Below are 19,550 nucleotides of genomic sequence, written 5' to 3' on the forward strand. Positions count from 1 at the left end.
TGATCCAGCATGTATTAATTAGCACACAAGCAAACTCCCATGAAAATAATGTTATTAATGCATCTCAAAATCATCAGCATTTAAATTGAACAAATGTACTGTAGTATATACTGTAAAGTACATATGCCACCTGGATTTATTGTTACCATTTCATTTCACTAGGTGGCACAGCTGTATTATTTCTTTCCGATACAAAAGTAATGCATTTTTTTTAATATCATTTTAAATGACGGATGTTATTTAAAAGGTGAAATATTGTACATTATTTATGATCATATGTAATGAATTACTAATTTATCACTATAAGCTTATATGCTTTGATAATAATGTCCTCTGTTTGGGATAAAACAGAATTACAAAATGTGACTGGAAAGAATAAAGTTGGCAAGACACAACATCCGTTTTTGTGTTCAGGTTAAATATACATGTTACTGGATGCAGGTGTCCACCCCACTCTGGCTGTAAACATCTAGTGCACAATCCATCAACCTGAGCTTATTAAAGCAAGTCTTCACGATTCACAGCTTGACTTTGTAGTTAATTATTTTGCATTATACACGGGTCTGCAAATTTGTAAAGCTAAGGTGCCCACAATGACAGTTAATTATATTTCTTTCCCCTTTCAGTCTCTTCAGCCTGACTCTTCCAATCCCATTTGAAAAAGCACTTTTTTAATGTAACACCACAAACTAATAAAACATAGCCTCCATTAACCGGCGGTACAGAGTCAGAAGAGGTTTGATTTGTCTTCAGGATGCCAGATTGTTTCATCTTTAGGTCCTCTGAGGACTATGTAATTGCAGCCTGTCACTTTAAAGGAAATGGCTCATAAAGGCTACATTTTCTCATATGCCAACACAGAGTGCTTTTCTTTAAATATAGCACCAATGTCAATGTTTGAGGGCATTGTAGGTCTATAGCACGAATGCAAAAAAGACTAACAAAGGAAAATATGTCACCTCTGAGATGATAGAAATGTTATACGTTTTAAAATCAATCTGTTTCTAAATTTTTCTAATATGTTTTCAGCACGATATTTGATTCTCCCGATCTGAGGAGAGGTTGCTGTGTTGTTTATTAAAACAGCCACATCAAGCTACTAATGGGGGTTATAAAGAAGTTTTAAGTTGTATGGCAATAACTTTTGAAGGGAATGGTAAATGGTCCTATAAGGTTTTATATGGATAGGGTGGGCAAAAAAACCCCAAAAACGCATGCCAAAGGGATTTTACATTCAATCGTCCTAAATGATCTTGACTTCCTATGAATTACCGTAAAGAAAAAAGGCATTAGCCGGAGAATAAGAGACTGACAAAAACAGACTGTATTATCCAAGCAAAGGAATCTTTTGGGGTGCTGCTGTGTATTTGCACTAAATCAGTGGACTGGATAAAGATATGTGGAGGAATATAAATCATTTTCATGTCTGTTGAATTTGAGATCATATTCCAAGGATGGAAATAACCCTACCGCATAGCAGTTTGATCCATTTACTGGATTTACTAGTTTCATAAGGCACACCTGAGCTTGCTGCATACACTCTGTAGCTAATCAAGCTCATATTAAAACATGGAATGGGTGAAACTGCAATGCAATAGGAGTTTTATTTCCATCCTTGTATATAGAGAGAATTGCTAATAAATATGAAATAATGTAACTGTTACAAGACAAGATTTATTGAAGAATCAGCAGCGTGAGTTTAATTTCAGGACTCTGGACAGAGCACTGGTGGGATTAATCAGCATGGGAAAATGTTCTCAAGTAATACGCTTTGAATATATTAGCCATAGATCATTGAATAATAATAGGTGCAGCATGTTTAATCCATCACAATAATCTTTTTTTTTGGTAACCTTGACAATGTAAATGTATTTGCTGCTGGCATGTTTAGAGGCAGGACAGGCAGTACCTTGTGCCTTGTACAACTAAATGATTTATGAAATAAATGTCAGCATCAAACAAAATAATTGAGTTCAAGTTGTCCCTACTCACTTTTTTTTTTCAAATGGAAAAACACCAAAAGTTATTCAAACATTTCTCTCAATAACACAAAAATGGCTATGTGTCTATGTCTAATATTTATCTTGACCTAAACATTTACAGTTTTATTTTTTATTTTTTATATATGCACAACTTGGGTGCTTGAGAACCAGCCTGATACATGTTACAAAAAGCTATCTTATAGAATGTGGCACATTTGCACAGATTCTGAGCGTTTTCCCCAAGACATAGTGACTTATTTCTTTTCTGGGGCTATCAATCTTTTCCAGCACTTGGGTCATTTGTCCATCAAGGAAAAGGACTTGCATGTATTCAGCCTGCAAGCTTTCCTTGCTTTCCTTGTCAGCAGACAGGAATGCACTTGAATTACTCCGGTTCTCCTGCAGTTTTTCAGAAATTCCTGTTCAGAAATTTTACTCCCGTAGTGTTCAGAACAACATCAGCAGAATCTGGATTTTGTTTTATTTATTTATTTATTTTTATAAAAAGAAATACAAACCTAAAATGCAGGTAAACATCACAATTATGCATCTAGTCACTGCATGTTATTCATTCATCACCTCTCAAAAAGTATAAATTTAAGAAGGCAGAAAAGCCACTATGTTAATCGTTGTAACTTTTGTAAATATGCTGAAGACCTTTGCACAGGGCAAACAATAAGATGCAGGTAGATGATTATTTTATAATGAACAATGAGTATAAAACCCATTTTGCCTGTAGAACCAACTTAAACCCTAACAACTCAACATGCACCTTGGTTATTCTTTCAGTAATATAACTTTTAATTGGTTGCAAAATCATCATTTTGGATTCATTGCTATTCTGAAAATATTAGTGTTGTAGTGCCTAAAGAAAAACAAGTAGCCTAGGGCCTCCTACAGACCATAGTATTTCTGTAGACTATTAATAGTTATACCGTTGAAGAACTGTAGACATATGCTTTACTTATTTTTTTTTCCCAGCAGTAAATACAGCAGTCATGTTACAGTTACCTTTTATATTTGTCCAAGCAATAAATACATTAATTTTTTTTGAACCAATATTTGCAAAGGTAAAAACAAACTTTCAAAAATTATTACAAACATAAAGACATTCTGATGTTGTAAACGAAGAGGCAGAACTGCCTTAGTAAATGCTGCTTTTCAAGCAGAATCTCTCCCACAGAGTTTCCTTTGTTATTTCTCCCCTGGCTTCAGCTATGTTAAAGTGAAAATAAATGGAACAGTCAGGCTACCAACACCATTGCTTACACTGCAACTAACAGCCTCGCTCCAGACAAAGCAAAATGTTGTTTAGAAAACGACATGCTTTGGCATCATGAAACAGAAAGAACAAAACTTATTACTCTGATTTTTCTTGAAAACAAGTAAAGGTTTTCCTTGGCTTTCATTTGTTTGTACAGCCATTTTAAGCGCAATGCTAAATGTCGACATATTACTAAGTACTCAGACTATGTGCATTTCTGTTATTTTTTTTAGCTATATTTTTAATTGTGGTTTTAACTGTATATTTATATAATTTGTACTGTTCTGTAAGAACATCAATAATGAATAAATCCACCTAAGAAATGACTGACATATTTTCTCCCTGTGTATCCCATATAAGACCTCTTGAACAAAACAGCTCATACTGTAACTTGTTCTGGGGGGAGCGACAAAGGGCTAACGCTATTTAACTGTTTCACTGCTGACACGCCAACCAACACTCCACTAGCACTGTGAGGCAGCTCTTCAGAATAGGTCTACACAACAGGTTTTCTCAGAGCTGACCCACATTTTATTCGAAGAATGTCTCTGCACTGCTACACTTTTACAACTGTCACTTTCGTAAAATGCGAGCAAGCTGCTAGCTGTCATTCCTTTAGCTTTGCCAGCAGTAATCAACATGTAAGGTGAAACCCAGGGTTATGCTGCAGCCAACCTACAGAATAATCTACTGCAGACATCTAAATCAATTTCAGAATTCCTCCAAATCAGAAATCTAGTGGCTCGTACAAATAATCACCCCAGGACCTATACAGCACACAGCAAAGCATTCTACTTGCAACACAGCCTGACATATGACAAATATTAACTTTATATAAGGATCTGTAATTAAAAACTGTTGCTTCTTGCTAATGATAACTTAAATGGTTGTTAATAACTTGAATAGTTCTTAATGTGTACAGTAGTTGGAACTTGTCCAACCAATACATAAAACTGCCTTTACAATAAAATAACAACTTTATATTTAGCTTTAAAATGGTTTTACAGCCATGTTTACAGATGATTTAACCTTTTCAATCTTTGCGATAGCCTCTTTCTTTTATCAGGAAAGGGTTAACGACTTGTTCTGCCAAATCTACTTTTTCACTTCTATAAAACTTGGCAAGCAGCTTGAAGCCACCTTTCCTAGACCCAGCAGGTGTCAAGCCATAGCCTGCTTACTATCAACAACGTATAACTGGTACTGGAGCTATCCTGAGAGATTTGGCAGTAGAGTCTATATTCTGCAGTATCATTTCACAATTCACCAATATTACACTTAGCATGAAACGAATTTTACACCAACCTTTTTCTAAATGTACAATCCACAGTTCTCTTTCTTGCTGCAGATTTTTACTGGAGACAAAGCTTTAACTGTGACATTTGGCATGCTCTCTTGCTGAGGGAGAAGGTCATGTCTATGGATTTATTATATGCTTGAGCTAAGCAGTAATGTACATTTTTAACATTCCATAAAGAACAGTCTAATTTAAAAAATCTAATACAAGCAGTTTTCTGCTTTATTTAAGAAAGGGACAGAAAGTAATGTGATCTAAAATTGCTGAAGGTAAAACTATTTTTTTAAAACTGTATATATACTAAGGTAAAGATGCATACTAAAAAAAAAGCAAAAAAAAAAAAAAAAAAAAAAAGCTAATCTTGGCTTCTTGTTTCCCTATGCAAGCAGCTCAGCAGGGTAACACAGCAGGTGTCCTCAAGCTTCACCCCTCAAGCACATTCTCGCATACATTCACACAGACACTGGAATGGACACATTAACTAAGCTATTGCAAAAGTGCACAAAAAATATGAATGCAGCCAGCGTGGTTATAGTATTTACTTTCTGAAAATGCTCAGTGGGATTACAAATGTGTTCTCACCTAACAAACATTTGATTAACAGGTCAGTCTATCTATATTGCATAACTTTAAGTGTCTAAGAAAAAAATCTATATCCAGTTGGAAGATATTAAATAAGATTCACTGAGTGAGCAAACCCTTGGGTTCAGCAACACTCTACTGGTCCACTACAGAAGTGGCACGCCATTATGAGGGGAGAGCTGTGTGGTTGTAGTAGGTATTTTCCTGTTGTAAAAGTGTAGGGACAGTTAAAAGCATCTAGATTAAGCGGATCAGCGATGTCACAAAAGAGAAGCAGGCATCACCCAACCATTGCTACAGTGCATCATGGCTACAACACCACTGCTCATCCCCATTTACTCTTTATATCCAGGTTTTGACCTGTTACAAACTTTCAAGAGACCCAAATTTGCTCATGCGAAAACACTTACAGTACACCATAGTGAGCTTCTTAGGCAGGCATATGTAATGGTGAGGAAACCTGTGCTGGACATCGGTAACAGTGCCTGCAAGGGGCCACAATACACCAATGAGGGGCAGTCCAGCAGAGTCAATTGGTTCTTTTCACCTATCAGTCTCTGTTCCAGCTCAGCTGAATTGGGAGTGTGTTCCAGTGCAATTATCTAGTTAGCTATATGTAGCAGCAGTGTAACAACAAATTCATCAATTTAACCTGTCCCTTATCTTTGGAAAAAAATGTCGGGTAACAAAATCCTTGCAATGCCCTTGCTTCCTAACCCATAAGAAATAATATACCAAGTGTTTTAAAATAGATCTTATTATCTGAAAAGGCTTCAGACAGACAGGTTTATGGAAAGTGCACATTAATTAAAAGGAGGAATTAAAGTCACCCTTTGAAGATTTGCTTATGTTATCTTTTGATTAATGTGGTTCCAATAACAGTGTTTGTAAGTGAAGGGGAACAAAGTCAAATATGATAAAAGTGTTTGACTCCTGAAGTCAGAATTAGACTGCACTGAGTACTGTGTCCAAGTCACCACAGTATCAAAGGGTCATTGTGGTCTGGAGAGGGTCCAGTGGAGCAGCCAGAGTAATCCAGGGCTTAAAGGATGAACTATGCAGATAGGCGGAAAGAAACAAACCTATTTAGCTGAGAACAAAGACAAATTAGGGAGGACATGAATGAAGACTTTAAAATCTTAAAAGGAGTTGACATAGTTAACCCTAACCAGTACTTTAACCGGTACTAATACTGCATCACTGCTATAAATAAAAGCATTTTTAAGACATGTATTTGTGCTTACCATTATCTTCTTGAATGGTTCAATTTGTTTTTAAGACTTGTACCATCAATACGCTATTTATAGTCTGACTGCATTGGGTTTCATCATTACTGTAAGGCCTAAGTACAAACAGCAGATTTAATTACAGCATTATCAATATCTGGTTTTATGCTACAAAGCTGGTTAAGAAGGCAGACAGGCCTGTACTGCAAGTATAAATGAACAACCTCCACATAAGAAGACTGTCCTTCCTACGATAATCAAGGACAGCCTAGTCTTGTTATATTAAGTGAATGGGACTTCACGACATTTTTTTTTTAATATCGCTGATAAACAAGTATGTGTGGTCTTGAAACATGGTCTGTATGTTTGCCCTACTTGTTGGTTCAACACAAAGCCACATTTTATTTTAGTATCTGCACTGGACCTGAAACATCATGTTTAAGTCCAAGGTGACCGTAGAACTTCACGTCTGTTTATTTCTATCAGCCAACATCTCCTTTAAAATCACACAGTCAAGGCATCTTATTCACTTATGAAATGAAGTAGATAGGTTGAAATATGAAAGCAGACTGTGGATGGGCACACTGCCAAGTATCTTACACTGCTATCTAAATTCAACCTTAAATAAAGATCCAGAGACTGTTCCTTTCCTATAAAAAAGAAACCCTGCTACCAATTAAAAAAGAATAACAAAGCCTGTGTGTTCTGTATGGATGCAAAGTGAAACACAGAGACTGAGCTCTGATGGCAAAAATCTAACTTTACAGCTACTACTTTAACTAGAATGCATTATTTAGATCCTTAAAGTGCATTTGTATTGTTACAAAGTGCTGCAGCCTAAACATAGATACAATTATTAAAAAACAGCACAGAGGTTATCAAAACAAATTACAACCCACAATAATATATAAGCGATAGATAGTTCAGTGAATGTGCTGTTAGTCTTGTGAGCCCGGAGGTGAGCCTGATGCAAGAGGACAAGAAATCCAACCTGAATTCAATAAGCACTGTATTCTGCCCAAAAGTAGGCACAGCACCTGTTGTATAGCACAGCAGAAACAAACACGACTGATGACAGCTCAAGTCAGTTCTAGTCTCTGATCTCTGTATCCGTTGTTGTTACCACCCCAATCCCAGAGGAACCAAAGATTACAGGAGTAGAAAGACTTATTATACATCAAAATGGGACATATTCATATTACACAATTTTTTGGTATATCCTTTACTGACTCTTAGCATACCACATCACATTATTTTAATTGAAAAAGGAAGTCTTTGTCAAACTACAAAGTAAAATGAACTATGAGTGAGACCAACTCCGTCTGGGGATGTGAATATAAACATCTTAAAAAAAACAACCAAAACAAGCTTAGACACAGGTGGATATCAGTTCATATTATTTATTGAACGACAGAAAGGGGATTATAAGTACTGTAATCCAGCAAGTGTCCCTCTTATATATATATATATATATATATATATATATATATATATATATATATATATATATATATATATATATATATATATATATATATATATATATACACACACACACACACACACACACACACACACACACACACACACACCTTAGTACCTTGAAAGTTCTGTATTATGAAAAGTAACTTTTTTCATTACCTGCATTATGCACATTATGTTTACTACATCAAGAAAATGTGTGCAATAAAGAATTCTATAAAATTAAGGGCTACTCAGATTAAAAGATGCCAGCTAGGTGCCAGGGACTCCTGAACAAGGTAACTGTAATAAACATAATTCCTATCCCTCTCTCCCTTCTAATGTCAAGGCAAAGTGAGATTGCTAATTATTTTGTCTTGCCAACACGTTCACGTCACAACATGAAGAACGAAGAATCTGTTTTGATGAATAGTCTTGAACAGTTCCATGAATACTAAACTCTATACCGGTATCATTAAAACAACTTGATGCAGCATAACCCAAAGCAAACAGGGGATAAAAATGTGTTAACATGGCACAGGTAAAAGGAAGAATAGAAAGAAGGCACAGTTTCCCAGATGGGATTCTTGTTCACACACCCGGCCCTTTATTTCCTTCTTCACATAGACCCCTCCCAACGTATTTACAGCAAGTGGCATCGCTGTTTGGTAGCAGGAGTTTGTTGTTTGCTGTCTTTTACTGTCTCGCATAGAGCTCAGCTCACAGCAGGGGAGTTTGGACATTATCAAAGAGTCTTTAAAAAGCACCCACTGGGTGGGTGTGGCACTTTAATGTGATCACAAGCTCTAACCCTAACATGGGGATTTACATTCAAACAAACTATAGGCAAAGTTTTTCAAAATTTACAATTTGTATAACATTCTAAAGTGTGTGTGTGTATATATATATATATATATATATATATATATATATATATATATATATATATATATATATATAGACTAGTTCATTACTCACAGTTTAAAATTCCTCTTTTATCATGGTAGTTCATAAGAAGCCAGAGGAGTTAACATGCAAACTAACACAATCACACTGTGTCCAATACTGATGTTGAGAAGACTGCTAGAACGTTACCAGTACAACCAAAGGTAATCAGTTGCTTAAATAAAGGTAATGCAGTTTGTTTGCTGATTAATCATTTGCAAGCAGTGGAGGAGATATTGTCTAGTACAAATCTTTACCATTACATTACAAAAATGAGCAAACCTGATATATTAACACATGAATGTGAATGTCAAGCAACTTAATTGAAATTATGTTTAAAAGTCAGCTCTCTAGAACACAAAAATAGCAACAAATTATTTATATACTGTGCAGAACATCAAAACAATTACTGAGTCTGTCCAAGGATGTGTCTGTGCCAGGTTCAGTCTCCTTCATGATTTAGAAACTGTCTAACAGGCAGAAGCTGGTTAAGATAAATTCCGGTGAAGCTTCACAACAGAAGTCATTTTTCATTCCCAGACTACACCACTGCGGTAACCTTATTTATTAATATATAGTATATTCACTTTTTGAGCATTAAACATTTTGTGAAACATATACTTTTAAAAAAGCCAATAATTTTACATAAACCTTTAAAAATTTGAAAGGCAGCTTAAACTATAACTGGTAACACCAGGCTGTTTCGAGTTACTCAGTATATTTTCTGGTGTTTAAAGCAATGTCAATCTGACAGAAAATTAAAACAAAAAATAAAAGCAAAACTTTTCTAGAATGAAGTTTAAAAAAAAATTGGTAAGAGTCAAACTGAGAATACGTTTCTTTACATTTGGTTATTGCTTAGCTTCTAAATGTACTAAGAAACTGTGCCATGAAAAGCATGCAAAGACAGACAAAACAGCAGTACCTTTTATTTGATCAGCGTGGCGTTTCTTGACTTTACAGCAGCAGACTCCCATATCGTGTTTAAATAGTCAGAGCGTGGCTACAGTTGTGCCATGTCAACTATATCACCACCACTCCTGGAGGTGTATCCAAATGCAGGTACGTGCCAAGGCGCTTCAGTGCCAGAAAGCTTTACAAATGCCCAGAGGACCATTACTGAGAGATATTTAAAAAAAAAGTCATTCTCTGTCATTCATTGAACGAATTTTCCTTTCCTTGTGCAGCAACAAAACTCTTGTCTGACTGTAAGCTCTCGACATCTGCCCCCACTCTCACTCCTTCGAAAAGATGTGCAGCACAGCTCATCTTTGCCAGATACTGCAAACATCCCCAAATACAAACAGACCATGCTAATCAATCTGAGAGCAGTCTGTTGTTGTGAGTACACTACACCACTTTTTTTTTTTTTTTGCTGGCTAGACACAAATCCCTGCATGTCACCAAATCTTGTTCCCCTATTAAACTGAACTGCTTATTAATTACGTTCTCCCCCTTTGAAGCAGTGGAAGACCACAAGGGGTTTATGTGTTAAGCAGATGCTGAGCTGCTCTCAGCTCTCATAGCTAGAGGGTAACAGCCAAGCTTTGAACACCTTTGTTAGAAGAGGTCCTGTAAAGACAAAACAGACTACAGTACATGAAGATAAACCCAGCAAGGGTAACACTATATTGGGGAACATACAGTTTTAACATACAGCACACACCACCACAAACCCACCCCCTGTTTCAGGCCACTTCGTAAATAATCTTTACTTTCATAAAGAAAGCCTTTGTTAAAGACACTGACATTTTATTCAGTGCCGGTTTGTGGAATTCCTAACATCAGGCTTGAATCAAGCAGCAACCATAGAACAAAGTCCTAATGTTTTCAATATTTGAAATGCTTCATGCTAATGAAAGACAGGAGCCTGGTTTTTAAAGCATTGGCACAACTGGCAAACTATTAATGAACCTTTAAAATGAGTAAAACACAAATTAGGATCGGCAATCAAAGCTGTTCATTCCTAGTTTTACAGCATTAACATGCTTTGATGTGTTTGGGTACTTTTGGTGAGTAAATACCGCTGTGGTATAAGAAGTGGCAGCCTGGCTCTGGGAGGCTAATGTGAATATCAAAAGATATGAGATTTGCAATAAATTAGCATGAGATAGGGGGACTGGTTTCTCTCTCAACCTTTAGTCTTAACGATATATTTAATTAAGTGTGTGGATTTAAAAAATATGTTATAAAAGGACCCCCCATAACAACCATAGCCTGTTGATGTGAAGAGCAACAGCTGCCTTTCTTCTAGGCCTCAAATTCTACTGCTGTCAACAAACAAAGATTTAATAGGTATCGGCAAAGGTAAATATGCAGCTTCTGATAAGAGAGGGTATATTTGTTACTTTTTTTTTTTAATTAAGAGTCTTTCAGAATTATGTTTAGGTTTAACCCAGTGTTAGATAATATTTAACCAATGAGCAATCTACACTTACCAAGAATTTGCCATTCTAATTTACTGCAGTGAAAACTGAAAGAAATATAAGTCATTAGTTTAATGGGCAATATGGGTCTTTCAAATCAGCGAAATAAGCATGTCTGTAATTATTAATTAGTTTAAGTAGTGGTGTTTACTCAGCAGCGTGTCCTCCTCTGTGCGCTCCAAATGTTTAATGCTAATTATCTTTGAAAGTCTAAGATCACTAACAAGTAGTGGAAAGCAGACATTTTTAAGATGCATTTGGATAAAAATGTACTTTCAGGTTTATATTTACCTGTCAACTGTAGTGATATATAAAAATTATTAGAAATGTAAACACATTGGGAAAGGTTTTCAAGGTACTGTACGACTATGTGACCTTTAGAAATTCTGCTGCAAAAAAGTAAATACAGCTTGTTTATATTTTACATTTGCGCTTGAACTGAATTTAACAACATCCCTTATTGAAAGAGTCACACAAATACAGAGAAAAATACAGGAAAGAAATGAGGTGTAGCTATACCAGACTCCTCTTTCCATCACACTTGTCTAAAACTCATTTTTTAAAGCTATCCCCACAATCTCTCAGACTTCAGTTATAAATCCATCAGCTCCCAGAGAGTAAACATCACCCCATGGTGTGAGACAAACAGTGAAAGAGAGAGCAAGAGAGCAAGAAAGCAAAACAGATCAGCCTCCACTCCGAGGTGAGGCTTTGCAATGCTCTTCAAACCATTTTCCAAATGACTCGCATTTTATAAAATGTGCACTTTGTTTTATTACACAGGTGTAAGTTTTCCTTGTACTCGAAGGATTTAGCCTCTACTGTATACTTGTGAATCATAAAATACCAACAACATGTGTCAGCTTTAAATACATTTATAATTAGTGAATGTCCATCACGGCGCAGAGCAAATCATTGTGATAGAAATGTAACATAACTATACTGGCATGATACCTACTAAAATTCCTAATAAATTTAGATAAAACAGAGATCCATGGTAGCACAGTGATTGTCCAATATAAAAGCTATCAAATAAATCACCAGGCTAACGTTCATGTTTACAGTCTCTGTGCCTTTGGTAAACCTTGTGTATAGATGTCCATCTTTCCCAGATTAAAATGAGTTTCAAGAAATCTGCCATTTACCATCATAATTAAAATGAATTAGAAAACATCTGGTTGCTTGTCGTATTTAATAAATAATGTAACTACTTAAGATTAATTAACCTTTGAAACCCCTGACCCGGTAAATTATGGGCAACTAATAGGGGGAACTGAAAACCAGTTTTACTTAAGTTATCAGCACCCTCCCACAGACCTTCTGTGGATCTCACAGCTCTGCTATCACATAGAGATATACAACAGCTGAGCTGCAAAGCATGCTGAGGGGCTTCTTCGAGGAACAACATTCTGAAGTTCTCTTCATTGAGGATATTTGTGAAATGCAAGGCAAATACATTAAATTGTTTCCATTAAAAAAAAGAAGAGAAATAAACACATTGTAATCAAAGTGATTAAAAGAAAGAAAAAAATGCTTTTAATGAAAAAACAACAAAAACAATATAAATCTCAACCCTAGCTTGCCACCTGCTGATCAGTCATTGTATTGCAAGACAACAGATCCCACGTGAGACGTGTCCTTTTCTAGTAAGTACTGTACGTCTGTATTGACTTGATAGCACAATTTTTACTACCATGTATGGTGTTGTGAGTTACACTGTCGTTACGGATTCTGTCCCCTGTGGGTGAGATGAGATGAGGTTAACCACGAATACAGATGAGCCCGGCTCTTTTGCATTGCCCGGTGTGTGGGGTTGGCGGTTTGTGCCCAGCCTCTGTCCTGTTACATATACATTTTTCCATCCTATGGAAAGTATTAAATAAGGTAATACTTTTCAATACAGTGATTACATTAAACAAACACTTCAAAATTAAAACCAAGCCACAGATAGATAACTTCCCAATGATTAAGATCTGCCTGTAGCATACTTTATTACCTGGAACAATTTCAAAGAGATGTTTGCCTGGCTCCTCTGGATTGGCTGACAGTTCATTCACTTGACTTCCCTGAAGTGGAATACAGCCCTGGGGATATACAAAGAGAATGGAAATTTAACAATCGACATTTTAAATCCCTCCTTGCCAAGAGTGATTGTCTGAATGTTTGTACAAGAGAGATAAATAGGCACATACAGACAGATTCAAACACAGGTAGCTTAAATGCATCTAGAATTACACTGGCATCATTAAACATCAGATTTTGAATGCACAATCAATCCTGGAAACAACTATTACTTGACATGTATATTCTATACATTCTGACATACTTTCGGAGCTAAGACATGTTCTGTTATGATACAGTTGATTTGAATTGTTGACAGTCTGCAGAGCATATGTCTTTTCTGTCAAGTTACTGAAAAATAAATGACATTCATCAGCACTGTATCTATCATATAGAAGCCCGGCAAGCTAACCAGCACAAAGATTCCAATAACACATTATTATTTTTCTTTGCAATTTCTGTTTGGGAGGAAACATTTCCCCAATAATGTATTTTACAGGTACTTGCAAGAGGACCATAGAGATCCATATCTGATTTAATCCTCCTTTGGCTTCCACCAAGGAATGTAATGCAAGAGACTGATGAGCAAGGACAAATCAATCCATTTAAACTTAGTAACCCTACTTCACCAATGACTGCAGCCGTGTGCATAGATAGCATTCAGCAGCATACAGAGGTCACATTTCCCACATCATCTAAATGGCTTGATTAACAATGCTGCCAAGCAGAAGAGTAGAAAACCACCTCCTTGTCCTCCATTGCTAATTGGTTTAAAATCAAACTTTCAGTGGCATACGTTGTATAACACTAACCTAGAGTAAGTAAGGTTCTTTACAAAAAAACAGGGTTGTAATTGATTGTCCTTTTGAACATGTGCAAAATCAACCAACAGTACTTCTGATTATCATACGGGAAAGAACTCACACAAGAAGGGATCATCTGAATAATGTGTGAAAATATCAGGCAATCATCTAATGCAATCCATTTGTAAAAAGAGCCTAATTATATTTCCCTGGTTTAAATTTAAAATGAGTTGCGCTCTTTGGAGTACTGTAAAGTGCTGTGATCACTTAACAGCCATGAATAGCAATCTAGTTTCCTGAAAGCTAAACTTGATGAAGTATTGATGTGTTCCATAAAGAAAAGGTTGAGGTCAATGACCCCACTTCAAAGGCAAAACTAAAATCCACCCAAATCTAGCATTTAAAACTACCCAAGTGATATTTTAAATATTAAAGAGGGCACTTTAGTTAAAATACAGTCACAGAGAGAACACACTGTACACTGCTTTCCCATATTCAAGCTATAAGTGCATGACACTAACGTTGTTTGATAACCATAACCCTATATTTGAAGTATATCCCTAATTCAGTCATTAGTTTGGAATGTACCAAATTGTGTGGTGGTTTGATGTTGTGACTACTGTCTACTGAGTTGAAATCGACCCAAACCAGATTCAAACCCAACACTCTAGAAGAGTAAGGATAGTGTCATCTACCACTATTCTTTTATACTGTAGTTTTAGTACTAATTCATATGCATTAATGTTGCATATCCAGGATAAAATTATAAACAAAACTATAAACACTTACTCTTAGGAATCTGTCAATTCAATTGAATAGTATTGTGTTATACTAGAACTGCAGTATATTGTACATTGTAGAATTCATAGACTTAAAATTTTACAAAAGCTTAATCAACCAAATGGTGTTATATCTAGTGGGGTTTTCAATATGGATATAAATGTAGAAGTTCAGCAGGGGAGTGCTTGTTAATCCTGAGTGGTTAGAGAAAGGGAAGTCTGGCCTGAGTCACATGGTTGTCAGCTCCAGCTGCAGCAGAGATGGGTACCCACAACAGTCGAAGCCCACTGAGGCTCTGCATGTTTAATATTGCAAAGTGGTATGAGAACAGACAGTCCAACAACATGATATATGGTGCTTTGTCTTTCTATTGTACTGCTAAATAATACATGTATTCAAGACCATGCATATGCAATCATTTCAGTATATAAAGCAACATTTCTTTAAGCACTGAACTAAGAACAAAGTTTGTAAAGTGTGTATATCACCCTGTGTCTGGAAGTGTGTTAAAAGGTATTTTAACAGCATCAGCAATTCTGATTGCATGTTATCAAGTATAATAATTTAAAGTCTTGCATCTTGTAAAGTGCTTTGTGATGGCGATCCAATATGAAAGGCGTTATACAAAAATAAAGATTATTATTATTATTATTATTATTATTATTATTATTATTATTATTATTATTAAAGGGTACCTTGGATGATAATCTTCACTTTGTACCATTTTCTGTTTCAGTCCTCACAGCCTGTCTGCTTTTCATACTCAATTAAATACATCCCTGTGGCCTCAGCAGATCTCTTAAAGGCATGTCTAAAAATGTGTTAAAAAACTCAGACATTTCAAACACATAGCGAGTTGCCCTTTAAGGAATAACCAGTTCCTTCAAAATCCATGTTCTTCTCTGTTTTAGCTTTATTAGCTTTGCTGCTGTAACCCTTTTAGAGTGATGATGATTATCTTTTGTTTCTTTACTTATTTTTAATTCAAATATATTGTTAAATGCCTGCATCCTGGTACCTTTGCTGTGCTGTAGGTCACAGGTCTGATTGCTTCCGGACCATTGGGTTGAGTACAAGTGATTAGATACCAGGTTGCAAAACCTTCCATCTACTGTGTTGTTTTTGAAATATCTGCATATTCAAAATTGTTAAATATAAGCAAATATCCAAAAGATCTTCAAAAGAAAAGTGGACCTCAGGTGAGATTGCTAGTATCAATAAGAGGTAAAACATGGATTTTAAAACCTTGTTATCACAAAGAGACTCCCTCATTTATGTATACTGTAGAACTGTTCATATTTATTGTTAAAAATCATTGCACCACTCTCAGAGACATCCATTTTGATAATATACATACAGTTCATAATGACTAATACTAGATGGTTCACTTTTACTAATTAAAAATAAAAAACAAGTTTTGGGATTAATACCTGTGGTTTAGTTTCTTCCTTGTCTTTGTAGAAGTAGAGCTGATCTGTCCTGAGCACAAACCATCGCAGCTGCCAGTTTTTCATGATACTTCTCTGTTTCTTCAGCCACCCTGCTTTCACAGCACGCTCCTGCAAACCCGGGGAAGCGGGCCGGTTGGAGCTCCTGGACATCTCCCCCATCACCATGCTCTTAGACCTGGCTAAAAACAGAAACAATTTACACACACTTTACTACTGGTCATTTGTCATTAGACTCTCTGATCTTACTTTACTATTTCAGAGTGTATGGAGCATTTCCACTGTCTACATATAAATCTTCACCTTTTTAAATCTATTAAATGGAAAATGGAAAATGAATGATTATGATCCCATCAACCTAAATCACCCATTGCTGAGATATTAAATGGAGTAGAGGTAGTAGAAGGTTAGTTCTACAAGTACGTCTTGCAGGGAGAGTTCAAAGGTGGTTAGTGTGAGTTCAGTGCTGGGGAAGTGTAGTCCTGGTTAGAGACAGCTTACAGGCCTGTGGAAATACATGCATTTTAAACTTTAAAGAAAAAGAGAATGAACAACTTGACTAAATATACCAATGAATAATTGTTTGAAGTCTCAGTAGATATTTTTTATCATAAGATTGTGACAACTAGAGTAGTACAAGTCTTATTAACTATCATTTTAGTTATTAACAAAAGACTGTTACCTTGTTGCGTACAAATAGGTCTGAGACATGCAAGAAGCACAACCCACTCAAAAGAAAGCAATTTGCCTAAACAATAGCTTGTGATCCAGGCAAAAACATATTACAATATTTACTAAATATTTTCTAAAGTGTCAGTGTCGCCATGTTTAACTAACCTTTTTGACACTCGCTGCCAGAGCCTTTTGTTGGTAATTTCCTGCAAATCCAGCAAACGTGTTTGTGAATGATGCAAACAATGCTCACATGTAACATTAAAAGGAAGCCATTTGTACACACCACTGGTGAACACTCCCTTAGCGCTTTTCTTAAATATATCTAAAAAGTTCACAAGGTCTGAACTTCAAGAGACTACTGTACATCAGACATCACTGTACATACATCCTAGCAAAATAACCTCGTTAAAGACGCCCTTTTACAAGACAAGATTCCTGCACCAAAAGCTAAAAAGAAGCACGACAAGCCATGTTATCATGGATTATTTATCAAAATCCATTTTAAAGACAGAAGTTATGTTTAGCTTCTATACCAGACAGCAGATCAATTCATGTATTGCTTTAAGAAATCAATACTGGGGGACGTTTTTGCATTTCTTTCTGCTGAGGGCAGGCGAAAACAACTTCCAACCAGGGCGTGACCTTGCCTCAATTTGATCTGCTCTCTTGTATTGCAAAGTCATGATTGACTGTTACTTCTGCTTCCAGAGGCAAATGCTTATAATGGGGCTTTCTCATTAGAAATGCTGCCAGTTTATTATATTAGTTGTCTCCAAATATGCTACAGAACCTTCTGAATCTCATTAAATCACAGAGTAGGTTAATGGAGGCTTCATTTGTGTTATTGCATATCCTACAGAATGGAAAACCTAAAACCATTTTCTTGCCAAACATGGGTCTTTGAGGGGGATAATGAATGATGCTCCTTATTACCCACAGAATGAAGCCATCATACCATGTCAGTTAAATCAATCTGATTCAGGAACAGAGGTGGTGTAAAACCACCAGGACAGCCTGGAAAATGTTAAGTGATTTAACTGGCATCTGTTTTTTAAAAAAAAATAAAAAAAAATTTATTGCACAACTGTTCAGTAAACCAGCCTTGTAACGTCGGACCCCAACACAAGTAATGCCTAATAAAATAAATAAATGAAGTGCTTTTTAATAGAAAGTGTAAAACTACGCTGCCTTTACATTATGCAGTGCTTCCTCGTTATTAAGCAGTCCTTTAAATGACGAAACAGGTTACAAGTCTCCCATTTTCCCTATAATGCCATTACACTAGCATTGGCATTCCTATTATAAGGTGGAACACAAATTGCATAGGTCTATTACCTATAGCTCCTGACTACAGCATAATAAAGAGCAAGCCTTTTCTTTTCTTTTTTTTTTCTTTTTTACAGTGGCAAATTTAAACTGAAAAAAGTAACATATAGAATTGAAATATGAGTGGTTCCTCATTTCGAGAAAATACGTTGGATTTTTTTTTTATTTATTGTTTTTTTAACGGCAGTCAAATATATAGCTGATGACTGTGTTCCTCACGCTTAATATAATCTGGATCTGAACCACAACAATATGTGTCATTTGTGACTGTTAAGGTTGCAACCAACAAGATCGCTGTACATAGTTGAAAAAGTTTGGTTGCATCTGCCTATACTTTAACTACACTGCATTATTTTCTCAAACTGTTTTTATTCGTTTTATTATTTATTTATTTTTTACAACAAGGTTCGTGATGGGCTATTCAGTAGTACTGAGATGTGGTGAAATCAAAGATTGTGTCTGTCAAGGTCACAGTATATTTAAACTATAAATCTCTCTGACAGCGCTGTCAGTGCAAACCCAATAGCAAAAGGTAAGTGCTTTTAAATCTGCTCTGTCCCAGGACAGTGTTCAATACACACTAAGATATACTTCATTGGTGCCTGTTCATTACAGCCCATGGTTAAACCTTTTGTGCACTCAATCCGACTTGATGCTAGTACAATCACACATTGTAGGAGAACATAGGCATTCGATTTAATAGTCTTGGGTAATAATCAAAGACCAAATTAAAGGGTTGTGGAGTAGGGCTTGCTGTGGATTTATATTGGCAAGAGCCTAGATCCCACAGTCCAGCAATGCTAATTTACCTATTAGTTATGCATTATAACCGTCTCAATTTCATTGTAATGGACTGTTGGCAGCAAACATGGATTGTTTATGAGAGAAAGGTTTCATGTGGTAGAATACAAATTAAGCCTTAGCCAAGTAACCTGTAAAATATTTTAATATAATATTTTAAGAGTGTATTAATAACACCAGAAACTGATTAAATAAAAGCAATTCTCTAAAATTGTTTTTTTTTTTTATTATTCCACAGTAATTGGTCATTTATAGTTTTAAATAAATGAACAGCTGTGGAAGTTGAGTATTGGAGCCTGCTGTGCTAAATAATTATGTGTCTATGATAGGGAAAACTACCACTCCCTAAATCATAGCTGTGCTCCCAAGTTCTTTCTGTTTACCAAAAATATGGGTGATTTTATTTTACAAATTAAACCGATAAAATATTGTGGCCGTTAAAATAATACTGGGTGTTTCCACTTTATTAGAAA

At 35.8% G+C, this 19,550-nt stretch overlaps 1 protein-coding gene across 4 annotated transcripts in view; it reads right to left on the minus strand.

Annotated features, from left to right (window-relative positions):
* LOC121326171 (rho GTPase-activating protein 22-like) overlaps positions 1–19,550 on the minus strand; it is a 32,667-nt gene that overhangs the window by 10,835 nt on the left and 2,282 nt on the right. The window contains exons 2-4 of one of the 4 annotated variants that reach the window (XM_041269358.1): positions 16,258–16,457; positions 13,180–13,267; positions 12,761–13,046 (exon numbers count right to left, since the gene is read on the minus strand). In XM_041269358.1, the coding sequence (XP_041125292.1) occupies positions 12,895–13,046; positions 13,180–13,267; positions 16,258–16,457 (440 nt within the window). In that variant the 3' untranslated portion in view covers positions 12,761–12,894. Of the gene's footprint in view, positions 1–9,682; positions 10,094–12,760; positions 13,047–13,179; positions 13,268–15,528; positions 15,639–16,257; positions 16,458–19,550 lie in introns of those variants that run through there. The other 3 variants (XM_041269355.1, XM_041269359.1, XM_041269356.1) reach the window with 3 other exon arrangements.

This window comes from Polyodon spathula, chromosome 13 (genome assembly GCF_017654505.1).
Source record: "Polyodon spathula isolate WHYD16114869_AA chromosome 13, ASM1765450v1, whole genome shotgun sequence".
In the NCBI taxonomy this organism is placed as follows: domain Eukaryota; kingdom Metazoa; phylum Chordata; class Actinopteri; order Acipenseriformes; family Polyodontidae; genus Polyodon; species Polyodon spathula.